Source organism: Artemia sp. Qi Xiang Cuo, chromosome 5 (assembly GCF_049724085.1).
Source record: "Artemia sp. Qi Xiang Cuo chromosome 5, ASM4972408v1, whole genome shotgun sequence".
NCBI classification, from domain to species: Eukaryota; Metazoa; Arthropoda; class Branchiopoda; order Anostraca; family Artemiidae; genus Artemia; species Artemia sp. Qi Xiang Cuo.
Genome location: NC_142798.1, coordinates 14,121,291 through 14,148,213, shown reverse-complemented (window position 1 = coordinate 14,148,213; position 26,923 = coordinate 14,121,291). Strand labels below are relative to the sequence as shown.

Below are 26,923 nucleotides of genomic sequence, written 5' to 3'. Positions count from 1 at the left end.
TTTTTTTTTTACTAAAAAAATACAAATGAATGTGGATTGTCAGTTTAATATACATATACTGATATTTATTAATCAAAATTTTAATATTTTTTTATTTATTAAAGTTATAACAGTAAAAACATTTATATTTTTTATGGAAAGGGTGGTCGTATAAACTTCAGAGGGAATTCATGGGATTCGAAATCAGATGCTCCTATGCCCTTTTTAAGATAAGAAAGTGTTCGGGGACACCCGCCCTCCCCACGTCGTATTTTCCTTAAATGCATCCTATTAAATGTCCCAGGGGCATATAAGGGTTTCATGGAAGGGGCGGTCGTGTGAACTTAAGAAGAGGCTCATTTGACTGGAAATGTATAGTTCTTGCTCCCATTTAAGAGTCAAATGTGATAGAGAGAAACTAGAACCCCTCCCCTAACATACTCTTGTCCCGAAACGCACTCAATTAAAATCGTGAGATAGTCATTTTGTTACCAATAATCCAACATCTTATAAAAATGTTTTTAGGGTAGGCACAATTCCCCAGAGCCCATGGGCAAGGGTTGTAAGCTATGCCCCGGGGCATATAAGAATTTAAGGATCGGATGGGCATATAAGGATCGGATGAAGCTCATTTGATTGGAATTCTGAAGTTTTAGTTCCCTTTTTAAGAGTCAAAAGTGACTGGAAGTGAATTAATTAAAAAGATGAATTAAGAGTCAAAAGTGAATGGAGCCCTTTCCCCCAGGGCCGTATAAAGGGCGATTGGAGTGATTAGACTTATCAGACCCCGCGTTTAAAGGAGCCCCATGCTGCCATCAAAATGAACAACTGATGTTCGAAACTGTGAAATGTTCTTAACAATTCCAGTAAGCGTTGCTTCTGAAGGGAGATCATTCTCCAGGCTAAAACCAATAGAAAAAACTACCTGATATCAAGAATAATTAGGATAGACTAGATAGTTAAGCAATTATGTTGATTAAAAGTGAAGACACAAAGAAAATAGATTTTAATACCGTTTTAGAAGCGTTCGCAGAACACAAATTTAGAAATATGTACATTCACGTGCCCATGTTCGCTGATGTAAATTTCAAAAGAAGTTTTCATAATGTGTAGGGGACACAAAAGTAAATTAAGGTAAGCACAAAATGAACACAAAAAGAAGAAAGAGAAATGTAAATGTATGACAGGTGATAATGAACAACCTAGACCACCAAAAGTGACAATATCAATTCAAGCAACTAAGACAAAAGGCACTGAAAAATGTCTGAAGCAACGATAAAAGAAAATAAAGATCAAAGAGATATGTTGTTAGAATATTAGCGAAACTGACAATTAGAACAAGTCAAAAATGAAATTGAAGAGCATAGAAATACGCAGTTAAAAGATAAGTGGCAGCAAGGATCACAACGACACAAAAACGAAAGTGAAGAACAAACAAAACATGCGGTTACAAGACATATGACAATGAGTACCAGAACAAATCAAAATGAAAATGAAGAACATAGAAATTTGTGGTTAGAAGATATACGACCATGAGAACAAAGAAATTTGCAGTTAGAAGATAATCGGCAGTGAGAATTAAAAGCAACATAACGTGTCAAAAATAAAAGGGAAGAATAAATATTGTCTGGTTAGAGACACGCTAAAGCGAGTATCAGAGAGTGTCAAAAATGACAGTGAAGAACAAAATACTGTGCTGTAAAGAATCAGAACGATTCAAAAATGAAAGTGCGGATGAAAAAAATATTATGTTAGAAGAATGGCCCCATCACAATATTCGGTGCTAACTAACTGTGGCGTAAAACACAGTAAAAACCTGTACATATACCGTAAACTACGCAAATGTTATTTACAAGTCATTGGAGACCTTCAACTCTGTATACATTCACTGCGGTCCTCCATTATCCCGCAGTAAAATTAGCCAACAATGATGAGTTACTTGGGGACTTCTGCCTGCTTAGTCGAATTGCATTCCTGCAACAACAATTTCCAAATTGCTCTCTAAAGAGTTCCAAAAACAAATACGAAACTGGAACTCATGTTCTGCTTTAACTTAATTCAACGCAAGCGATGATCGAACCAAATAGAGGGGGCCAGCAAAAAATATTCCAATCGGGCTATGTTTTAAGCTTCAAAACAGATCACAGATCTCTGAAGGTGAATTTGAACAATATTCATATGGCCAAATCTACATTTTAGACCCCAAAGGAGATGTTAAAGAACACATTTCACATCTTTTAAATTATTAGATCAGTCTTATCCCAACAGATCTCTCGGAAGAAATATTGTGAGACACAAACAGCTATGCTAAATTTTACATAAAAATGCAGTATATATATATATATATATATATATATATATATATATATATATATATATATATATATATATACGTTGGATTTGATATATATATGTTGGATTTGAATTTTACTTAAAAATTTAGAATATGGAGGGGGCCCCGCAAAAAATATTCCAGTCAGGCCCCGCACTTAGTCGATCCGGCCCTGCTCCCCCCCCCCTTCCAAAAGCCTATGATTTCCCAAAATATATCTGGTCGAACTTGTAAGAGAACTATTTAGTTTATTGTTGAAATAGCATTGTTGAAAGGTAGAGTAATGATGTCTTTGGGGATGCCAACCTCCCTACAGTCCTCAGGACAAGGGCTGTAAGTTAGGCAATTCCTTCATTGTTAAAAATAGTATATGATATTGAGAAAGGTATGCATATTTGAACTTTACTTTCTAAGAACACAAAGGTTATTCAAATGAGCATTTCAGAGAATACTGAGGGCAGTGTTGAACTAAATCAAAGCACGTTATGTGATTGCAGATTGTCAGAAGGGTGTAACACGGGAATAACTGAGTATATTAATTAGGAAAATTCAGGAAATGATGAGGGAGATGTTCAAGAGCCAATATTTGCATGCTACCAATACTTCTACAACTGCTACCACTACTACTACCACACTACTCCATTTGCAGTATTGAGGGGAAATTTGAATTAAATCAAAATACGCTATGTTTATGCACATTATCAGAATATCGTATCTCAAGAATTGATTCAGGTATTAAGTTGGAACTTTCAGATACTGCTTGAAGGGGAAGATCATCTCACCAAACGGCAATATATACACACTGCTGCAAATACTGCTGTTACTGCTACATTTACTACTATTACTTCTATTGCAACTGCTTGTAAGGCTAAGAGCATTGAGATGAAAATTTCAAGAAGTATATGAATATACAGGTTATCAAAAGGACATATCAGCAGTGTCATAGTAATGACTAATTTTTAACTTCCAGTTGAAACTTCCAGGACTTGATGAGAGGGATGTTCTACTGACCAAAAGGCAATACATCAGTACTACCGCTGCTAGTAGTACTACTGCTACTCAACACTATTACTAGCAATATCAATACTACTGTGACCAATATTAAAACTATGACAGAGGGTATGAAGGCGAAATTTCAAAGGAATTTTGAGGGGGAAAGGGGAACTAAATCACAACATGTCGTCTGCATGCAGGTTGTAAAAACACCTTAGAAACAGGTCGGTGTGCGAGGTTAAAGCTAAAGGGCTTGTTGTGAGGGATGTTGAACTAACCAAAAGAAAATATTTGCATCCTATAGCTATTGCTGCTACTCACACAACTACTACTGTTGCTATTATTACTACTTCTATTACTACTACTGTCACTAAAGATTAGGCTATTACTATTAATTCTACTACTACTACTACTACTACTACTACTACTACTACTACTACTATTAAAACTAAGGATATTACAGTGAAAATTTTCGGATATAAAAAAAACTGTATGGAACTAATTCGAAACACACTATGCCCACACAGGTTGTCAAGCGTGTGTTGAAGGGGAATTTAAAGTAACCAAAGGTGATATGTGCATACTGCTACTAATGGTGCTACAACTATTAAGGAATACTTACTATTTCTTATATTACTTAATAATACTTAATATTAGGAATACAACTATTAATGAAGCTATTAAGGAATACTTAGGCAAATGTTCAACTAAATCAAAAGAAACTATGAGCATGTGGACTTTCAAAAGGTGATGAAGAAATATCTGAAGAAGAACTTATATTACTATGTTTGACAATTTAAGAGTAAGTTGCGAGGGATTTTGAACTAGCCAGAGAGCACTATGTGTATACTTTTAATACTACCACTACAGTTACTGTACCTAATGACACTAAGGGTATTAAGGTGAAGCTTTTAGGGAACGTTTACGGGGAGTTTTAATTAAACGAAAAAATGTATGCATGCGAGTTTTCAAAAGGGCATATAAGCAATATCATAGGCAGCAGCACTCTTTAATACCTAGAAATATCATCGAAACTTGTAAAGGAGCTAATTCGATCCAAAATTAATAGTTCTGGTGCCCGTTTCCAGAATAAAAAGGGATTGGGAGTCAAGCAGCCCTTCTCTCAAGCCCATTCATTTTCCAAATACGTTCAGTCAAAATTTTGAAACGTTCATTTTGTTCAGCATAGTATAGCAGACCAGCAGCTATGTATTTAGGGATATTGAGCCTGTCAATCCCCTACAATTACTTTAAACCTTTTAACATATAAGGTCTTTTATGGAAGGGGTGGTTTTATAAACTTTGGAGGGGGCTCATCCGATTGGGCGTCAGAAGTTTAGTGCCCTTTCTAAGAGTCAAAAGTTGTCGGAGGGCAACTAGCCCTGCACATCCTCTTTTACCCAAGTGTATATAATAGAAATTTTGAGAGAGGTATTTTATTCACAATACTCCAAGGATCATATAACAAGGCATTCGGGGTTGAATCAAACCCCTAGATCCTGGAGGCAAGGGTTGTAAGTTATGCCCCGGGAGTATATAAGGCTTTTATGGAGGAAAAATCGTATAAACTTTAGAGGAGGCTCATTTGATTGGAAATTGAAAGTTCTGGTTCCCTTTTAAGATTCAAAAGTGATGGAGGGCAACTAGCCCCCCTCCCGAAGTCCCCTTTTCTCCAAACGAATCTGATTGAAATTGTGAGATATCCATTTTGTTAAAAAAAAGTCAAAAGAGCATATAAAAATGTCTCCAGGGTTGACAAATCCCTTCATCACATAGGGGCAAAGGTTGTAGCTAGCCCCGGCGGCATGGTTTTTAAAGAATGGGTGGTGGTATAAACTTCGGATGGGGTTCATCTGATTGGAAAAATCAGAAGTTGTAGTTTCCTTTCTTAAGAGTCAAAAGTGATTGGAAATCAGCCCTCCCCCAAGTTCATCATTTCTCGAAACAAACCAAACCAAAATTTGAGACAGCTCTTTTGTTCAACATTGATAAAAGGTCCAGTTATTATGCCTTTGGGATTTTCAACTTCCCTACTACCACTAAAACTACTCGGGTAGGATATTGAAAATAACATCTGAGGAAACTTTGAGTGGAAAGTTGAACTAAAACAAAATATACTATGTGTATACAGACTGCTGATACAGGCGTATCAGCAATATTTTTGGAACGGCTTACTATATAATGAGAAAACTTCTGGGGCACTGTGAGTGGGAGGTTCAACTGAAAAAAAGGCAATATGTACCAGCTAGTACTACTATTAATACTGTTGCTTCTACTGTTACTACTACTACTAATAGAACACTTGTTACTGCTACGACGGTTCCCACTAATACCACTACTACAGTGATACTAGTACAGTTAAGGCCAGCGTATGAAGGCGAAGAATTTTACAAAATATTGAGGTGAAATTTGAACTGAATCAAAACTTAGTATGTGCATGCAGATTGTCAAAAGGGTATATCTAAGGCATTGATTTGTTATGAACTTTCTGTGACTGCTTAAAGGGAAGGATCAATTGGCAAAAAGGTAATATTCGCATGCAAATACTGAAACTACTACCGCTTCTACTTTTACTAATACTACTACTACTACTACTGCTACTAAACTACTCCAACTACTGTTTCAATTGCAGCAACTTGTAAGACTTAGAGTATTAAGATAAAAAGGGTGTCAAAAGGGGGTCAAAAGGGTCAAAAGGGCTTACCATATCAAGAGAAAACTTCTGGGGCACTGTGAGTGGGAGGTTCAACTGAACAAACGGCAATGTGTACCAGCTACTACTACTATTAATACTGTTACTACTACTACTAATAGAACACTTGTTAGTGCTACTACGGTTCCCACTACTACCACTACTACTGTGATACTAGTACAGTTAATGCCACGCGTATGGAGGCGAAGATTTTACAAAATATTGAGGGGAAATTTGAACTAAATCAAAATTTAGCATGTGCATGCAGATTGTCAAAAGGGTATATCTAAGGCATTGATTTGTTATTAAGTTTGAACTTTCTGAGACTGCTTAAAGGGAAAGATCAATTGGCAAAAAGGTAATATGCGAATGCCACTACTGAAACTACTACCGCTTCTACTTTTACTATACTACTACTACTACTACTGCTACTTAACTACTCCAAATACTGTTTCAATTGCAGCAACTTGTAAGACTTAGAGTATTAAGATAAAAATGGTGTCAAAAGGGGGTCAAAAGGATCAAAAGGGCTTACCATATCAAGAGAAAACTTCTGGGGCACTGTGAGTGGAAGGTTCAACTGAGCAAAGGGCAATGTGTACCAGCTAGTACTACTATTAATACTGTTGCTTCTACTGTTACTACTACTACTAATAGAACACTTGTTACTGCTACTACGGTTCCCACTACTACCACTACTACTGTGATACTAGTACAGTTAAGGCCACGCATATGAAGGTGAAGATTTTTACAAAATATTGAGGGGAAATTTGAACTAAATCAAAACTTAGTATGTGGGTGCAGATTGTCAAAATGGTATATCTAAGGCATTGATTTGTTATTAAGTTTGAACTTTCTGAATGGGCTTAAAGGGAAGGATCAATTGGCAAAAAGGTAATATTCGCATGCAAATACTGAAACTACTACCGCTTCTACTTTTACTAATACTACTACTACTACTACTGCTACTAAACTACTCCAACTACTGTTTCAATTGCAGCAACTTGTAAGACTTAGAGTATTAAGATAAAAAGGCCGTCAAAAGGGGGTCAAAAGGGCACAATAGTAATATTTTTGGAACGGCTTACCGTATCAAGGTGAAGCTTCTGGGACATCAAGAGAGGGATGTTCAACTGAACAAAAGGCAACATTTACATGCTGCTACTGTTATTATTACCGCTGCTACTGCTGTTACTACTACTACTAACTCAACACTAATACTGCTACTACTTCTCGGACTACCACGGCAACTACTGCGATGAAAATTTAAGAGAACATTGAACACTGAGAGAACATTCTCAAATACAGTAATTTGGGAGAATACTGTTACTACTACTACTAACACAACACTAATACTGCTACTGCTTCTTTTACTACCACTGCAACTACTGTGGCGCTAGTTGTATTAAGGCTAAGTATATGAAGGCGATAATTTACGTATTCAGATCGTCAAAAGGGCGTATCTCAAGAATTAATTTGGGGTTTAAGTTGGAACTTTCAGGGAATACTTAAAGGGGAAGATCAATTGACCAAAAGGCAATGTTTGCACGCGGCTACTAATACTACTACCACTGCTACATTTACTAGTTCTCCTACTACTATTACTATAATTCCAACTACTACTTCTATTGCAACTACTTGTTGGGTTGAGAGCCTTAAGATGAAAATTTTAAAAAGAATATGAATATACAGGTTATTGAAAGGACATACCGCCAATTTTATAGTAATGGCTAATTGTATTGAGCTAACCCTTCCAGTACTTGATGAGAGGGATATTCAACTGACCAAAAAGCAATATTTTAATAATACTGGTACTACTAGTGCTAGTGTTATTACTACTAATACTAATATGAATACTAATACTAATACTAATGTGGCTACTATTACAACTATGCCTAAGGGTACAAAGATGAAATTTTCAGGGAATTTTTTTTTTTGGGGGGGGGCAGTTAAACTGAATAACAACACAATGTCTGTATGCAGTTTGTCAAAAGGGCATATAAGCAATATCTTAGGAACAGTTTTGTGCGTGAAGTAAAAACTTGCAGCACTTGTTGTGGGGTACATTGACCAGCCTGAAGTAATAGCCCATCGCCCATCGCCCTGGCCATCGCCCTATGTTCAGTGTTGCCAAATTTTGAAGAAAACATCCCTCGCCGATCGCCCAATCTTTCAAATTGATTACAGTGTTGCCAAATTTTGTCTCCTTTAACCTAAAGGACTATTAAAAATATTTTATCACAATTGACTGACAGCAGAGAAGATTCTAAGGGGTCAAACACTACTTTTTGGAACTAAACCTTATCTGCTTGACTAGTAGCTCATTTTAAAGACCATTTTTTGCTGATTCATAATATATGCGTCTTACCGCGTCTAAAAATCTTGAATTCAATTTAGTTCACAAATAAAGTTTTTTTAAGAAATTCAAAATCATTGTCTTACAAAAAGCGGGTGATGGCGTTGCTTTGCCTCGCTGTGGATTATTGTGGTATATACTGTGTTTTTATGAAGTGAAAAACAATTCACAATAACATTACCATAAAATTCAACATTTCCTTCATTGCTACAGCTCTTTGTGGCTTTTTAATTTAACCAGGGCGATTTTCTTATCGCCCTAGTCTTAAAATTCCAGCCATAAGGTCAAATGAATGAGAAAAATGTTCCTATTCTTCTACAAACGTGGAGTGCTATCATCACACGGATGAGACGTTTCAAATGAGCTGTCACCCGCCACAAATCGGAGCACAATCACAATTGACTCACAGCAGAGAAGATTCTAAGGGGTCAGACACTACTTTTTGGGACTAAACCTTACCTGCTTGACTAGTAGCTCATTTTAAAGCCCATTTTTTGCTGATTCATAATATATACGACTTACCGTGTTTAACATTCTTGAATTCAATTTAGTTCCCAAATAAAGTTTTTTTTAAGAAATTCAAAATCCTTGTCTAACAGAAAAGCGGGCGATGGCCTTGCTTTGCCTTGCTTTGACTTATTATGTACTATACAGTGTTCTTATGAAGTGAAAAATAATTTACCATAATATTGAATATTTCCTTCATTGCTACAACTCTTTGTGACTTTTTCATTTAACCAGGGCGATTTTCTTATCGCCCTAGTCTTAAAATTCCACTCGCCACAAGTCGGAGCACAACCACAATTAGCTCATGATTATTGGACTTCTCAACAATGCTCAATTAAATGGCTGTCAAAATATGGCCTTTGCGCCCTAGTTTGACTGGTTATGCTCTATATACCGTTTTAATTTAGTAAAGAGTTATAGATAGTTCTTAAATAAAAATCATTTTTAAAGTGAAAGTTGGGAACAAAAATTAAACCTTAAGATAGTGAGGATGGGGTCTACCCCCTCCCCAACTTTCGCTCTTTACGCATTTTTTATTATAATTGAGTTGGGAGGGGACACTGAAATTATCTTTCCCTGGGTACTATCAATACTAGAAATGATTATGCTTGAAACAACGCGGAAGGCTTACACACTTCTCCAGAAACTAGTCAAATAATTCCATAAAATCACAGTTTTTCATAGTCAGACTTAAAATTAAATGCTGAAAAAGCATACAAAACTAGTAAGTATTAATTTCAATACAACTTAATGTCGGCTGAAGTAGAGGTATATGCAAAAGCTTAGCATTCTAGTGAAAGGGTGACAGTAATCATATTTCAGGTTAGTTTGACTTATTTTATGTATAATCATTTTCCTGACTTTCCTGCCAACAAGTCTTTTTTTTTACGAATTTTTACTTCATTTATTTTCCTACTTTCATGCATCTTTTGCTGCATAAGGCCATTGAAAATCCTCTTTTAAGGAATTCATAAATATCCACTGAATCAAGCAAATAATGAGGAGCAAAGAGAATTCATCTAAGCCAAACATATTGAAAGCCAAAGTTGAAGAAACAAATGAAGACGAATGCTTTGCTATTGTTCAAGCCTCATGAAGGCTGATAATTGAACTTAAGCTATTTATGTTTTGTGAATAAATCATGACTAAGTTTTTCCATTTTTCAAGATTGTTTTCGTAATAAACCATCCCTTTAAGAACAAATTGTATTCGCTCCACAGTGAACTAGGGAATATAAGGAAAAATAAATTGTTGAATTAGAAAATCAGAAATACATTTAACAATGGAGAACAAATTGAATTATATGATAAATTTACGGGGCAATTATTTATTTGAGTTGTTGGTCTTCTTTGCTGGATATCAAGGTCATACCCAGTGGGGGGTCAGGGCGGTTTGACCCCCCCCCCCCCAAATGATTGTCTGACTCGTAAAAACGTCATACAAATGGATATAAACAAATTTTGTATGCGTTTTTTGATGCGATCTTACTTCTTTTTTTTGTATGCGTCTAAGAGAAAAGGGCTAGAGTCATAATTACGCAATGACTCTTTCGAAAAATGATGGTTATTTCAACCTGAAGAAAGGGTTGTTGATTTTGAATGCGAAGTAATTTTATAAATCTTGAAGACTTTAGTGTAAAGAGCGAGAGTTGGGGAAGGGATAAACTCCATCCTCACTATTTTAAGGTTTAATTTTGTTCCCAACTTTCACTTCAAAAAATGATTTTTATTTAAGAATTTTCTATAATTCTTTGCTAAATTAAAACGGTATATAGAGCATAACTAGTCAAACTAGGGCGCAAAGACCATAGTTTGACAGCCATTTGATTGAGCATTGTTGAGAATTCCAATAATTATGAGCTAATTGTGGTTGTGCTCCGACTTGTGGCGATTGACAGCTCATTTGAAACGTCTCATCCGTCTGATGATAGCATTCCCCGTTTTGAGAAGAATAGGAACCTTTTTCTCATTCTTTGACATTATGGCTGGAATTTTAAGACTAGGGCGATAAGAAAATCGCCCTGGTTAAATGAAAAAGCCACAAAGAGTTGTAGCAATGAAGAAAATATTGAATAATATGGTAATGTTACGGTAAATTGTTTTTAACTTCATAAAAACACTGTATAGGAGATAATAAGCCAAAGAGAGGCAAAGCGACGCCACCACCCGCTTTTTTATAAGACAAGGATTTTGAATTTCTTAAAAAAAACTTTATTTGGGAACAAAACTGAATTCAAGATTTTTAAACGCAGTAAGACGTATCTATTATGAATCAGCGAAAAAAGGGCTTTAAAATGAGCTACTAGTCAAACAGATAAGGTTTAGTCCCAAAAAAAAGTGTCTGACCCCCCTAGAATCTCTCCTGCTGTGAGTCATTTGTGATTGTGCTCCGATTTGTGGCGAGTGACAGTTCGTTTGAAAGGTCTAATCTGTTTGATGATAGCACTCCACGTTTTGAGATGAATAGGATCCTTTTTCTCATTCTTTGACCTTATGGCTGGAATTTTAAGACTAGGGCGATAAGAAAATCACCCTGGTTAAATGAAAAAGTCACAAGGAAATGTAGCAATGAAGGAAATAGTGAATGTTATGGTAAATTGTTTTTCACTTCATAAAAACACTGTATAGGACATAATAAGCCAAAGCAAGGCAAAGCAAGGCCATCGCCCGCTTTTTTGTAAGACAAGGATTTTGAATTTCTTAAAAAAAACTTTATTTGGGAACTAAACTGAATTCAAGAATTTTAAACGCGGTAAAACGTATATATTATGAACCAGCAAAAAATGGGCTTTAAAATGAGCTACCAGTCCAGCAGATAAAGTTTATTCCCAAAAAGTTGTGTCTGACTCCTTATAATCTTCTCTGCTGTGAGTCAATTGTGTTAAAGTATTTTTAATAGTCCTTTAAGTTAAAGGAGACAAAATTTGGCAACACTGTAATCAATTTGAAAGATTGGGCGATCGGCAAGGGATGTTTTCTTCAAAAGTTGGGAACACTGAACATAGGGCGATGGCCAGGGCAAGGGGCGATAGGCTATTACTTCAGGCTGGTGTACATTGCTACTATTATTACTACTGCAATTACTACTACTGCTACTACAGCTAAGGCTACCACTATCAATTCTAGTGCTACTACTACTACTGCTGGTACTATTACTATCGGTACTACTACTACTGCTACTAAAGCTAAGTGTGTTAAGGCGAAAATTTTTGGCATTATTAAAACTGTTTGAACTAAATCGAAACACACTATGCCTATACAGGTTGTCAAGAGGAAGTATCAGCAATGCTTCAGGAACGGTTGATGGCATTAAGCTTTAATTTGAAGCTCAATCAATTAAGTTGAAGCTTTCAAGAAATATTTAGGTCGATGTTGAACTAAATCAAAACAAACTATGAACATGTAGATTGTCAAAAGCTGAAAAAAGCAACTCAAGAACGGCTTGCACTGTAAAGTAGGACCTTTCAGGGTAAATTGTGGTGGATTTTGAACTAGCTAGAACACACTATGTGTATAGTTTTAATACTATTCCTATGGTTACTGTTACTAATGCCACTAAGGGTATTAAGGGGAAACTATTGCGGAACGCTTAGGGAGAGTTTCAATTAAACGGAAAGACTCTTGACATGTAGGTTTTCAAAAGGGCATATAAGCCATATCATAGGTAGTGTTACTCTATCATAGCTTGTAATATCATTGAAATGATTCTAATTTAATAGTTCTAGTGCCCTTTTTAAGAGTCAAAAGTGTTTGAAGGGCAAGCAGCCCTCCTCCTTAGCCCGCAATTTTCCAAACAGTTCTAATCGAAATTTTGAGATAGCCATTTTGTTCAGCATAGTTGAAAAGTCCAGTAACTATGTCTCTAAGGATATTGGGTATATCAACTCCCAACAGTTTTGCAATTTGCCCGTTCTGCTTTAAAACGAAACGTTGCCTTAAAATTAAATCAAAAGGTGAAGTGTGTATGCTGGTTGCCAATAAGACACCTCAGCAATATCCGAAGAACGACTGAGGGTATTAAGTTAACAATTTAACTGAATAAAAGAGTGTAAGTTTATCCAGGTGGTCAAAGAGCTATAATAGAATTTTCGGGGACGCTATTAAGTTTTATTTTTAGGTCAACTAGAGTAGGTATAAAGCTAAATTATATAATGCCATTTTCGTCAGAATTTTCAAAAGCGTGTATTTTTTTAAGACTCATTGAAAAAGTTTCTTTAAAATACAAATGCTAAGCCAAACTATGGAATTTCCCAGAAAAAAAAACATAATAAAATATTATTTTCTTTTTCCATGAAATATAATATGTCAATTAAAAACGAACAGAAATTAATTTTAAAAACTTTTTCAACAAAATACGTTTTTCAAAGAAAAGTGAAGAACTCCATTAAACCAAAACTGAGTAGAAATAAAATCAAATAATCTACCAAACGTAAGACTACCACAAATCCCCATCAATGAATAAATGAAACTCAAACGAATAGAAATTGCAATCAATAACCGAGTCAAGCTCAAACTAAGTAGAAATTTACATGACTAGGGCTGACAACCCTAATGCCTTCTCAAGACATGAACACAATAAGTACTTCACTGAAAAAAAAACACAAAGCCAATTTTATAGTAATGGCTAATTGTATTGAGCTAACCCTTCCAGTACTTGATGAGAGGGATATTCAACTGACCAAAAAGCAATATTTTAATAATACTGGTACTACTAGTGCTAGTGTTATTACTACTAATACTAATATGAATACTAATACTAATACTAATGTGGCTACTATTACAACTATGCCTAAGGGTACAAAGATGAAATTTTCAGGGAATTTTTTTTTGGGGGGGGGGGCAGTTAAACTGAATCACAACACACTGTCTGTATGCATGTCGTCAAAGGGGCACATCAGCAATACCTTAGGAACAGTTTGGTGTGTGAAGTAAAAACTTGCAGCACTTGTTGTGGGGTACATTGACCAGCCTGAAGTAATAGCCCATCGCTTATCGCCCTCGCCATCGCCCTAAGTTCAGTGTTGCCAAATTTTGAAGAAAACATCCCTCGCCGATCGCCCAATCTTTCAAATTGATTACAGTGTTGCCAAATTTTGTCTCCTTTAACCTAAAGGACTATTAAAAATATTTTATCACAATTGACTGACAGCAGAGAAGATTCTAAGGGGTCAAACACTACTTTTTGGAACTAAACCTTATCTGCTTGACTAGTAGCTCATTTTAAAGCCCATTTTTCGCTGATTCATAATATATACGTCTTACCGCGTTTAAAATTCTTGAATTCAATTTAGTTCCCAAATAAAGTTTTTTTAATATATTCAAAATCCTTGTCTTACAAAAAAGCGGCTGATGGCCTTGCTTTGCATTGCTTTGGCTTATTATGTCCTATACAGTGTTTTTATGAATTGAAAAACAATTTACCATATCATTACCATAACATTCAACATTTCCTTCATTGCTACAACTCTTTGTGACTTTTTCATTTAACCAGGGCGATTTTCTTATCGCCCTAGTCTTAAAATTCCAGCCATAAGGTCAAAGAATGAGAAAAAGGTTCCTATTCTTCTACAAACGTGGAGTGCTATCATCACACGGATGAGACGTTTCAAATGAGCTGTCACTCGCCACAAATCGGAGCACAATCACAATTGACTCACAGCAGAGAAGATTCTAAGGGGTCAGACACTACTTTTTGGGACTAAACCTTACCTGCTTGACTAGTAGCTCATTTTAAAGCCCATTTTTTGCTGATTCATAATATATACGACTTACCGTGTTTAACATTCTTGAATTCAATTTAGTTCCCAAATAAAGTTTTTTTTAAGAAATTCAAAATCCTTGTCTAACAGAAAAGCGGGCGATGGCCTTGCTTTGCCTTGCTTTGACTTATTATGTCCTATACAGTGTTCTTATGAAGTGAAAAATAATTTACCATAATATTGAATATTTCCTTCATTGCTACAACTCTTTGTGACTTTTTCATTTAACCAGGGCGATTTTCTTATCGCCCTAGTCTTAAAATTCCACTCGCCACAAGTCGGAGCACAACCACAATTAGCTCATGATTATTGGACTTCTCAACAATGCTCAATTAAATGGCTGTCAAACTATGGCCTTTGCGCCCAAGTTTGACTGGTTATGCTCTATATACCGTTTTAATTTAGCAAAGAATTATAGAGAATTCTTAAATAAAAATCATTTTTAAAGTGAAAGTTGGGAACAAAAATTAAACCTTAAGATAGTGAGGATGGGGTCTACCCCCTCCCCAACTTTCGCTCTTTACGCATTTTTTATTATAATTGAGTTGGGAGGGGACACTGAAATTATCTTTCCCTGGGTACTATCAATACTAGAAATGATTATGCTTGAAACAACGCGGAAGGCTTACACACTTCTCCAGAAACTAGTCAAATAATTCCATAAAATCACAGTTTTTCATAGTCAGACTTAAAATTAAATGCTGAAAAAGCATAAAAAACTAGTAAGTATTAATTTCAATACAACTTAATGTCGGCTGAAGTAGAGGTATATGCAAAAGCTTAGCATTCTAGTGAAAGGGTGACAGTAATCATATTTCAGGTTAGTTTGACTTATTTTATGTATAATCATTTTCCTGACTTTCCTGCCAACAAGTCTTTTTTTTTACGAATTTTTACTTCATTTATTTTCCTACTTTCATGCATCTTTTGCTGCATAAGGCCATTGAAAATCCTCTTTTAAGGAATTCATAAATATCCACTGAATCAAGCAAATAATGAGGAGCAAAGAGAATTCATCTAAGCCAAACATATTGAAAGCCAAAGTTGAAGAAACAAATGAAGACGAATGCTTTGCTATTGTTCAAGCCTCATGAAGGCTGATAATTGAACTTAAGCTATTTATGTTTTGTGAATAAATCATGACTAAGTTTTTCCATTTTTCAAGATTGTTTTCGTAATAAACCATCCCTTTAAGAACAAATTGTATTCGCTCCACAGTGAACTAGGGAATATAAGGAAAAATAAATTGTTAAATTAGAAAATCAGAAATACATTTAACAATGGAGAACAAATTGAATTATATGATAAATTTACGGGGCAATTATTTATTTGAGTTGTTGGTCTTCTTTGCTGGATATCAAGGTCATACCCAGAGGGGGGTCAGTGTGGTTTGACCCCCCCCCCCAAATGTTTTTCTGACTCGTAAAAACGTAAGAAAAATAGATATAAACAAGTTTTCTGTGCGTTTCTTGATGCGATCTTACTTCTTTTTTTTTGTATGCGTCTAAGAGAAAAGGGCTAGAGTCATAATTACGCAATGACTCTTTCGAAAAATGATGGTTATTTCAACCTGAAGAAAGGGTTGTTGATTTTGAATGCGAAGTAATTTTATAAATCTTGAAGACTTTAGTGTAAAGAGCGAGAGTTGGGGAAGGGATAAACCCCATCCTCACTATTTTAAGGTTTAATTTTGTTCCCAACTTTCACTTCAAAAAATGATTTTTATTTAAGAATTTTCTATAATTCTTTGCTAAATTAAAACGGTATATAGAGCATAACTAGTCAAACTAGGGCGCAAAGACCATAGTTTGACAGCCATTTGATTGAGCATTGTTGAGAATTCCAATAATTATGAGCTAATTGTGGTTGTGCTCCGACTTGTGGCGATTGACAGCTCATTTGAAACGTCTCATCCGTCTGATGATAGCATTCCCCGTTTTGAGAAGAATAGGAACCTTTTTCTCATTCTTTGACATTATGGCTGGAATTTTAAGACTAGGGCGATAAGAAAATCGCCCTGGTTAAATGAAAAAGCCACAAAGAGTTGTAGCAATGAAGAAAATATTGAATAATATGGTAATGTTATGGTAAATTGTTTTTCACTTCAAAAAAACACCGTATAGGACATAATAAGCCAAAGCAAGGCAAAACGACGCCATCCCTAGCTTTTTTGTAAGACAAGGATTTTGAATTTCTTAAAAAAAAAACTTTATTTGGGAACAAAACTGAATTCAAGATTTTTAAACGCGGTAGGACGTATCTATTATGAATCAGCGAAAAAAGGGCTTTAAAATGAGCTACTAGTCAAACAGATAAGGTTTAGTCCCAAAAAAAAGTGTCTGACCCCCCTAGAATCTCTCCTGCTGTGAGTCATTTGTGATTGTGCTCCGATTTGTGGCGAGTGACAGTTCGTTTGAAAGGTCTAATCTGTTTGATGATAGCACTCCACGTTTTGAGATGAATAGGATCCTTTTTCTCATTCTTTGACCTTATGGCTGGAATTTTAAGACTAGGGCGATAAGAAAATCACCCTGGTTAAATGAAAAAGTCACAAGGAAATGTAGCAATGAAGGAAATATTGAATGTTATGGTAAATTATTTTTCACTTCATAAAAAAACTTTATAGGACATAATAAGCCAAAGCAAGGCAAAGCAAGGCCATCGCCTGCTTTTTTGTAAGACAAGGATTTTGAATTTCTTAAAAAAAACTTTATTTGGGAACAAAATTGAATTCAATAATTTTAAACGTGGTAAAACGTATATATTATGAACCAGCAAAAAATGGGCTTTAAAATGAGCTACCAGTCCAGCAGATAAAGTTTATTCCCAAAAAGTTGTGTCTGACTCCTTATAATCTTCTCTGCTGTGAGTCAATTGTGTTAAAGTATTTTCAATAGTCCTTTAAGTTAAAGGAGACAAAATTTGGCAACACTGTAATCAATTTGAAAGATTGGGCGATCGGCAAGGGATGTTTTCTTCAAAATTTGGCAACACGGAACATAGGGCGATGGCCAGGGCGAGGGGCGATAGGCTATTACTTCAGGCTGGTGTACATTGCTACTATTATTACTACTGCAATTACTACTACTGCTACTACAGCTAAGGCTACCACTATCAATTCTAGTGCTACTACTACTACTGCTGGTACTATTACTATCGGTACTACTACTACTGCTACTAAAGCTAAGTGTGTTAAGGCGAAAATTTTTGGCATTATTAAAACTGTTTGAACTAAATCGAAACACACTATGCCTATACAAGTTGTCAAGAGGACGTATCAGCAATGCTTTAGGAACGGTTGATGGCATTAAGCTTTAATTTGAAGCTCAATCAATTAAGTTGAAGCTTTCAAGAAATATTTAGGTCGATGTTGAACTAAATCAAAACAAACTATGAACATGTAGATTGTCAAAAGCTGAAAAAAGCAACTCAAGAACGGCTTGCACTGTAAAGTAGGACCTTTCAGGGTAAATTGTGGTGGATTTTGAACTAGCTAGAACACACTATGTGTATAGTTTTAATACTATTCCTATGGTTACTGTTACTAATGCCACTAAGGGTATTAAGGGGAAACTATTGCGGAACGCTTAGGGAGAGTTTCAATTAAACGGAAAGACTCTTGACATGTAGGTTTTCAAAAGGGCATATAAGCCATATCATAGGTAGTGTTACTCTATCATAGCTTGTAATATCATTGAAATGATTCTAATTTAATAGCTCTAGTGTCCGTTTTAAGAGGCAAAAATGATTGAAGGGCAAGCAGCCCTCCTCCTAAGCCCGCAATTTTCCAAACAGTTCTAATCGAAATTTTGAGATAGCCATTTTGTTCAGCATAGTTGAAAAGTCCAGTAACTATGTCTCTAAGAATATTGGGTATATCAACTCCCAACAGTTTTGCAATTTGCCCGTTATGCTTTAAAACTAAACGTTGCCTTAAAATTAAATCAAAAGGTGAAGTGTGTATGCTGGTTGCCAATAAGACACCTCAGCAATATCCGAAGAACGACTGAGGGTATTAAGTTAACAATTTAACTGAATAAAAGAGTGTAAGTTTATCCAGGTGGTCAAAGAGCTATAATAGAATTTTCGGGGACGCTATTAAGTTTTATTTTTAGGTCAACTAGAGTAGGTATAAAGCTAAATTATATAATGCCATTTTCGTCAGAATTTTCAAAAGCGTGTATTTTTTTAAGACTCATTGAAAAAGTTTCTTTAAAATACAAATGCTAAGCCAAACTATGGAATTTCCCAGAAAAAAAAACATAATAAAATATTATTTTCTTTTTCCATGAAATATAATATGTCAATTAAAAACGAACAGAAATTAATTTTAAAAACTTTTTCAACAAAATACGTTTTTCAAAGAAAAGTGAAGAACTCCATTAAACCAAAACTGAGTAGAAATAAAATCAAATAATCTACCAAACGTAAGACTACCACAAATCCCCATCAATGAATAAATGAAACTCAAACGAATAGAAATTGCAATCAATAACCGAGTCAAGCTCAAACTAAGTAGAAATTTACATGACTAGGGCTGACAACCCTAATGCCTTCTCAAGACATGAACACAATAAGTACTTCACTGAAAAAAAAACACAAATAAATGTGCGTTGTCAGTTTCACATATATATGCTGATATTTATTTCTTAAAGTCTTGATAAAGTTAAAAAAAAGTTAAAACATTTAAATCTGTTTTTTTTTCAGTAAAGTGCAAACTATGTTTTGATCTGGAGAAGGCATTTTTTTCAGCCCTTTTTTCTTCTTGTTTTGATTTTGACTCAGTTATTTATTGTAATTACTGTTCGTTTTGGGTTCACTTTATTTATTGATGTTGATTTGTGGTAGTTTTATACTTGGAAGATTATTGTATTTTATTTCTGCTCATTTTTTTTATTTACTTTTCTTTGGAAAACTTGCTTTTTGAAAAATGTTTTTTAAGTTATTTTCTGTTCGTTTTTTATTGATATAGTCTTATTCATGGCGGAAAAATTAACATTTTATACCTTTTCGGTTTTTTTCTACCAGAAGCAACATTTAGTTTTAAAGTATAATGGACAAATTGCATAACTATGGGGGGGGGGGAGTTAATATACCCAATATCCCTTGAGACATAGCTACTGGACCGTTCTACTATACTGAAAAAAATTGTTGTCTCACAATTTTGATTGGATGTGTTTGGAAACTGACTGAGGTTAGGAGCTGTCTATGATAATTGCTTATATGTGCTTTTGAAAACTTACATACATATGGTTTTTTATTTTAATAGAAACTCCCCCATAACGTTCCCTATAAGTTACACCTCAATACCCTTAGTGTAATTATTTACAGTAACTGTAGTGATAGTATTAATCAAACAGTTTGTGGTAACGAACTGTAAGTGTGGAGCGACCCGGCTCAATGGTAACCGAAACTCTAGAAAACGGGTTTTTGATACCAATTGATATATCAAAAGAATCAGATTTCAATGCTGATTCCAGATATATAACTTTCATCAAGTTTAGTCCTACCCATCAAAAGTTACGCGCCTGAGAAAATTTGGCTGATTTTCGAAAAAAGGGGGAAAGACCCCCTAAAAATTATAGAACCTTAATGAAAATCACACCATCATATTCAACGTATCAGAGAACCCTACTGTAGAGATTTCAAGATCCTATCTACAAAAATGTGGAATTCTACATTTTCTGCCAGAAGAAAGATCACGGATGCGTGTTTATTTGTTTGTTTGTTTTGTTTTTTTTCACCCCAGAGGTGATCGTATTGACCCAATGGTCCTAGAATATTGTAAGAGGGCTCATTCGAAAGGAAATTAAAAGTTCTAGTTCCATTTTAAGTGACCAAAAAATTGCAGGGCAACTAGGCCCCCTCCCACGCTTATTTTTTCCCAAAGTCACCCGATCAAAATTTTGAGATAGACATTTTGTTCAGCATGGTCCAAAATATAATAAATATGTCTTTTAGGATGACTTAATCCCCCGAAGTTCCCAGAGGGAGGGCTAAAAGTTATGAACTTTACCCCTTGTTAACATATAGTATTGTTTATTGGTAATTATACATATGTTTTCAGGTGGTTTTTTTCTATGTTAGGGGTAGGGTAGGGTGGGTCGGTGGTTATGTTGGAGGATCTGTTCATGATGGAAGTTTTCATGGGGGAAGGGAAATTGCCATAAAGGGGGCGCTGGACTTGCCAGCATTATTTATTGGTTATTGGGATGTATACAACCATTTTCAGGAAGGATTTTTTCTGGAGGGGGGGGGGGCTAAAGGAGGGGGTTACTCTGGATAATAGTTCCGTGGAGGATGTTTCTTTGGGGTAAGGGACATTTCTCTGAAGGTGGCGCCGGATTTCCAGCATTATTTAAAAAACGATCAGAAATTAAGTAAAAAAACAAGTTTTTTCAACTGAAATGTAAGAAGGAATATTAGAACTTAAAACGAACAGAAATTATAACGTATGTGAGGGGGTTCTCCCAAATTCAATACCTCGCTCTTTACGCTACAGGTTTTTTTTTAGTGCTTTCAAAAGAGCTATCTATTCTAATTAAACGGCCTTTGTGATTCAGGGGTTTGTGAATCAAATTTTTTTTTAACTTTTAACATAAAGAGCGTGGTATTGACTAAGGGGAGAACCCCCTCATATACGTAATAACATATACGTAATAAAAAACACAATTCAAAAAACAAGCGATACGGCTCAATAGTAATCGAAACTTCTAAAAACGGAATTTTGATGTCAATAAATGTATCAAAAGAATGTGTTTATAATGCTGATTCTAAATATATAAATTTTATTAAGTTTAGTATTACTCATCAAAGGCTACGAGCCTGAGAAAATTTACTCGATTTTTAAAGAGGGGGAAACATCCCCTACAAGTGAAAGAATTTTAATGAAAATCACACCGTCAGATTCAGCGTATCAGAAAACCCTATTACATAGGTTTCAAGCTCATATTTGCAAAAATCTGCAACTTTGTATTTTTTGCCAGAAGAAAAATATACGAATATAGAAGTTAGTTACATAAGTTAATTTGTAAAGACATCCATTTAGCAAAAGAAAATTAAAATTTTTATGAAAATAAAAGCTGCATTAACTAAAAAACGATAAGAAATTAAATAAAAAAAAAACAAGTTTTTTAAACTGAAAGTAAGGAGCGACATTAAAACTTAAAACGAACAAAAATTATTATGTATATGAAAGGGGCTGTCCCCTCCTCAACGGTTCGCTCTTTAAAATAAAGATTAACTCTTTCTCACAACTCCATTTTTTAAAAAAATATAAAACTTTAGTGGAAAGAGCGAGGCGTTGAGGAGGGAACAGCCCCTTTTATATACGGAATAATTACATTTCAACTGAAATGTAAGAAGGAATATTAGAACTTAAAACGAACAGAAATTATAACGTATGTGAGGGGGTTCTCCCCCAAGTCAATACCTCGCTCTTTACGCTACAGTTTTTTTTAGTGCTTTCAAAAGATCTATCTATTCTAATTAAACGGCCTTTGGGATTCAGGGGTTTGGGGCTGTCCCGGCCTCAACGCCTCGCGCTTTAAGCTAAAGTTTGACTCTTTCTCACAACTTTATTTTTTAAAACAAAAAAAAAAACTTTAGCGTAAAGAGCGAGGCGTTGAGGAGGGGACAGCCCCTTTCATATACGGAATAATTACATTTCAACTGAAATGTAAGAAGGAATATTAGAACTTAAAACGAACAGAAATTATAACGTACGTGAGGGGGTTCTCCCCCAAGTCAATACCTCGCTCTTTACGCTACAGTTTTTTTAGTGCTTTCAAAAGAGCTATCTATTCTAATTAAGCGGCCTTTTTGATTCAGGGGTTTGTGAATCCAAATTGTTTTAACTTTTAACGTAAAGAGCGTGGTATTGACTAAAGGGAGAACCCCCTCATATACGTAATAACGTATACGTAATAAAAAAAAACAATAAAAAAACAAGCGATACGGCTCAATAGTCATCGAAATTTTGAAAAACGGACATTCGATGTCAATAAATGTATCAAAAGAATGTGTTTATAATGGTGATTCTAAATATATAAATTTTATTAAGTTTAGTATTACTCATCAAAGGCTACGAGCCTGAGAAAATTTACTCGATTTTTAAAGAGGGGGAAACATCCCCTACAAGTGAAAGAATTTTAATGAAAATCACACCGTCAGATTCAGCGTATCAGAAAACCCTATTACATAGGTTTCAAGCTCATATCTGCAAAAATCTGCAACTTTGTATTTTTTGCCAGAAGAAAAATATACGAATATAGAAGTTAGTTACGTAAGTTAATTTGTAAAGACATCCATTTAGCAAAAGAAAAGTAAAATTTTTATGCAAATAAAAGCTGCATTAACTAAAAAACGATCAGAAATTAAATAAAAAAAAACAAGTTTTTTAAACTGAAAGTAAGGAGCGACATTAAAACTTAAAACGAACAGAAAATATTCCGTATATGAAAGGGGCTGTCCTCTCCTCAACGCCTCACTCTTTACGCTAAAGTTAGACTCTGTCTCACAATTTTATTTTTTAAAACAATGAAAACTTTAGCGTAAAGAGCGAGGCGTTGAGGAGGGGACAGCCCCTTTCATATACGGAATAATTTCTTTTCGTTTTAAGTTTTAATGTCGCTCCTTACTTTCAGTTTAAAAAACTTGCTTTTTTTTATTTAATAGTATACATATAGTGTCTTCTGCCTAGTTCAAAATCCACCACAACTTACCCTTTTTGGTCTAACTTATCAATGTAATTCTTTCTCGAGATATTGCTTTGTCACACTTTTAAAAATCTACGTGTTCATACGTCTTTTTGATTTAGTTCAACATCTGCCTGAATATATTTGAAAGTTTCACCTTAATACTCTTAGCTTGCGTAGCAGCAATAGTTGTACTAGCAGCAGTAGCATTAGTAGCAATATGCGCAAAGTACCTTTGGTTTTTTCAACACCCCCTTCAACACAAGGTAAAATTTTCATCTTAATATTATCAGATGAATATTCGGCTTTTTTTTTACTTTGCCGACTAAAAGATAAACATACCCTTTGATACACCATTTAATGCTTATTGCAAATATGTGGCATCCTTACAATACATATTGAGATTAGCTAAATAAAGTAAAACCCCATTCAAAATGAGATTTTACTAGTACTGAGAATAAACTAATTGAAATTTGAGCCGGTTGGACTTTTTCAAAGAACTTTTCAACCAATTCGAAAATTATAAAAAAAATTAGATTGGCAAAAATCTTATTGTGAATGCATCTTAAAAGCCTTTCAAAAATCTTAAGAAATTATTTTTCCGAGTTAAAATGTTTAAACATAAATTACAAGTGGGAAGGTTGTTTCGTGCTTATCAGCATATTTTCAGAGCCTTTGTAGGCGACAAAGTGCTTGATTTGCTTTTAAAGTTTGGTTGTATTATTTATTGAACCTTTATATGCCAATCATCTTTAGTCACAACAAAAGATGGTCCTGAAAGCCATCCATTGAGACTATGCATTTATTAACATTCATGAATAAGCGTCAAAGTTGAAGGAGTAAAGCTTTTCCATTAAGGCAACCACAGGCCCATCACTGCACTGAAACTCAAAAGAAGGTATGGGGGCAAACTCTCAATTTTAAAAAATTGATATGGCGTAGAAAAAAATGGCTGACATTTGTTAGTTAATAATCAGCAGTGAAATTGTATGCCTAATATGGGGATTGTATTTAATGATAAAGATGAAAAGTTTTGTTAATACTTTCCACTTTCAAAGTTAAAATGGGGACTACAATTTCTGCTGTGTGCGATATTTGCTTGAAAGTGACATTTGAAAAAATTAATACGAAAAATGACCAGTAGCAATTATAACTTTACCTAAGAAATAGGTTTAAAAAACCATCAAATGGATAAAATTACGAATATTTCCAATTGTGCAGTTTTACCCTGAAATTTGGTTCACCTCTCAAAAAAAAGGTTGATAATTTGCTCCACGCCTGAAACGTATAAAATCCCCTTGTCGAAGCTTTTTTTATTTAGTGGTTGGCATGTAGGGTGACTGATATGATGGTGCACTTTTTTAGAAGTTCGTATATGCAAGAAAACAGGAAAATTCTACTTTTTCAACTGATATCTTTTGCATTTTCATGTGAAATTATTTGTTTTATTCTAATGAGCTTTACCTCATTAGGCTCTGCCAATGTGGGTGATAAGTATTAATGTTTAATAATTTACAATTTGCTACCAGCTATTAGACGTAAATACCACTATCCTAACTGTTTTATTGATAGATATGGATGTATTCGGTATACTAAAGTTTTCCGCTGCTAATTCGTCTTTCGGTAATTTTTTCAAAAGAAAAGGTGATTTATTTTCGCCTCGTTTTGACAACAATAGCCTGTGAAGAGACGCAAGAAATACAAAATTCTACGAAATCACGTTACATTGAGAAATTAATCAAAATCATGGAAATTCTTAGTCCTTCTGCTCTGACGGAATCTGCTAAAATGTTTGTATTTACATTTTTTTACCTACATTGAGCAATGTTTGTCTCTCTAGCTTGTAAAATAAAATCTTTAAGCCTACCTAAGGAATTATTAACGATAAGTGCTAAGCTAATTTAGAATAGGCCTATTTTGGAAACTGCTAGACTAAGTTAATTTTTGGTAAAATTATAGATGAATGGCTTTTCAGTATATTGAAAATTATTTGTGTTAGGGAAATCTAACAGGAATGAATCCTGAGAATGTGAGACTAAATCAAGCCAAGAGAGGGTGTTTTTAACCTCATGTATCAGGGCTACCCCTTTTCTATTTGTAAAACATGCATATGTAAACCTATCAGTTTAGCATTCTTTTTCTTCAGAAGGAAGAACTATTTAATACTGAAAACTAGGATACCATAAAGTACTAAGGACAATAAACATGAAATCTGATTCTCTAAATTGGTTAAGTAGCCTACAAACTTCTAGTATAGGCTACATCTTATTTAAATTTGGGAAAAGGTCTAGAATTGTGCTTCTTCAGTAGGATACAAGTTAGAACAAAAAGACATTTTTAGACTGCTAATTTTATGCTTATTTTCATGGTTTTGTTCATGTTTTTGACAATTCATCCCCAGCCACCTCTAAGTGTCTCATATAGCCTTAGACTGTGTAGAAACAAGTAATGTGATAATTAATGAAAACTGAATTAAAAAACAGAAAATAATGAGAAAAAGAAAGAAACATGATTCATCAATACTTGCTGCATATTATAAAGTACTATAAAAATTCCATTATGTTTTGGTTATATTTTTTTGTATGATACACAAAAAGACCATTAGAGGGGGTCTAGGGATAAATCTTAAACATAATCCATTGAAATAAGCATAAAATTATCCATCTAAAAGTGTGTCTCTTTTTTGTTCTAGCATGTTTCCTTCTGAAGAGGCTCAGTTCTTGACCTTTACCTTTTTAGGAAAACCCAGGATCTTCATTTCTTATCAAAGAGACCTCTGTATACAGTCATGTAGAGTAAGAGCCCTAGCAGGCTACTCAGACAGTAGCCTACACTATCTTGAAAAAAATATTTTTTATTGAAATGTATCCTTCCTAAAACAAAGACAAAAGTCTCTTATCTTGGGCATGCTGTAATGTATACAGGTTGAAAAATTTGGGATTGGCTGGTAACTACAACTAGTTTAGTTGGGATTGACTAACTATATTTTGGAAAACTAATGTTTCAACATTTAAATTTCAGCAAAAGTTACCATACACGTACAGTTTGGCTTATTTAAATAAAACTACTCTGCACCACAACATTTGTATTAGATGCACAATCTTTCTAAAATGGGTGTGTCTATGATCTAGATACTTTGTTTTAACTTAAAGATCCAAAAGTCCAAGACAGTTGAAATACTAATAGTGTTTTCAGGATATATAGAATAGAAGACTCTCACCTGCTGCCAACAAGCCCTTAGGGGTTTTCTTAGCTGGTGTCACAAAAATGTTCTGTTTGTGTTTGTCAAATAAAATTACCATATCTTATTTTGATTCACAAATCAGTAGATTCTATGTTTTCTTCTGATTTACAGAAATATCACTTATGACTTAATTTTTATTATGTGAAGTACAAATATTAAATTTAATTCTTTGTTTCAGACTTTAATGATAAAAATCCATCAGACCTGATTCATAATCTGGTTTCAAATAACACTGAGAATCAACAGATTGTCTATGTTTGAATTTTTATAACTGAAATGTATTGGCAAATTTACCAAATTAGTTTACAATAGCAAAACAATAGTGAAAATTTGCACAAAACTTCATAATTGTCATAATCTTGCACA

At 34.5% G+C, this 26,923-nt stretch overlaps 1 protein-coding gene across 1 annotated transcript in view; it reads left to right on the top strand.

Moving 5' to 3' along the window:
- The first annotated feature begins 25,014 nt into the window (after window positions 1-25,014).
- The window catches only part of Nmd3 (60S ribosomal export protein NMD3), a 64,132-nt gene continuing 62,223 nt past the window's right edge, over window positions 25,015-26,923 (top strand). The window contains exon 1 of the mRNA XM_089088743.1: window positions 25,015-25,103. Coding sequence (XP_088944869.1) covers window positions 25,060-25,103 — 44 coding nt within the window. The 5' untranslated portion in view covers window positions 25,015-25,059. The remainder of the gene's footprint in view (window positions 25,104-26,923) is intronic.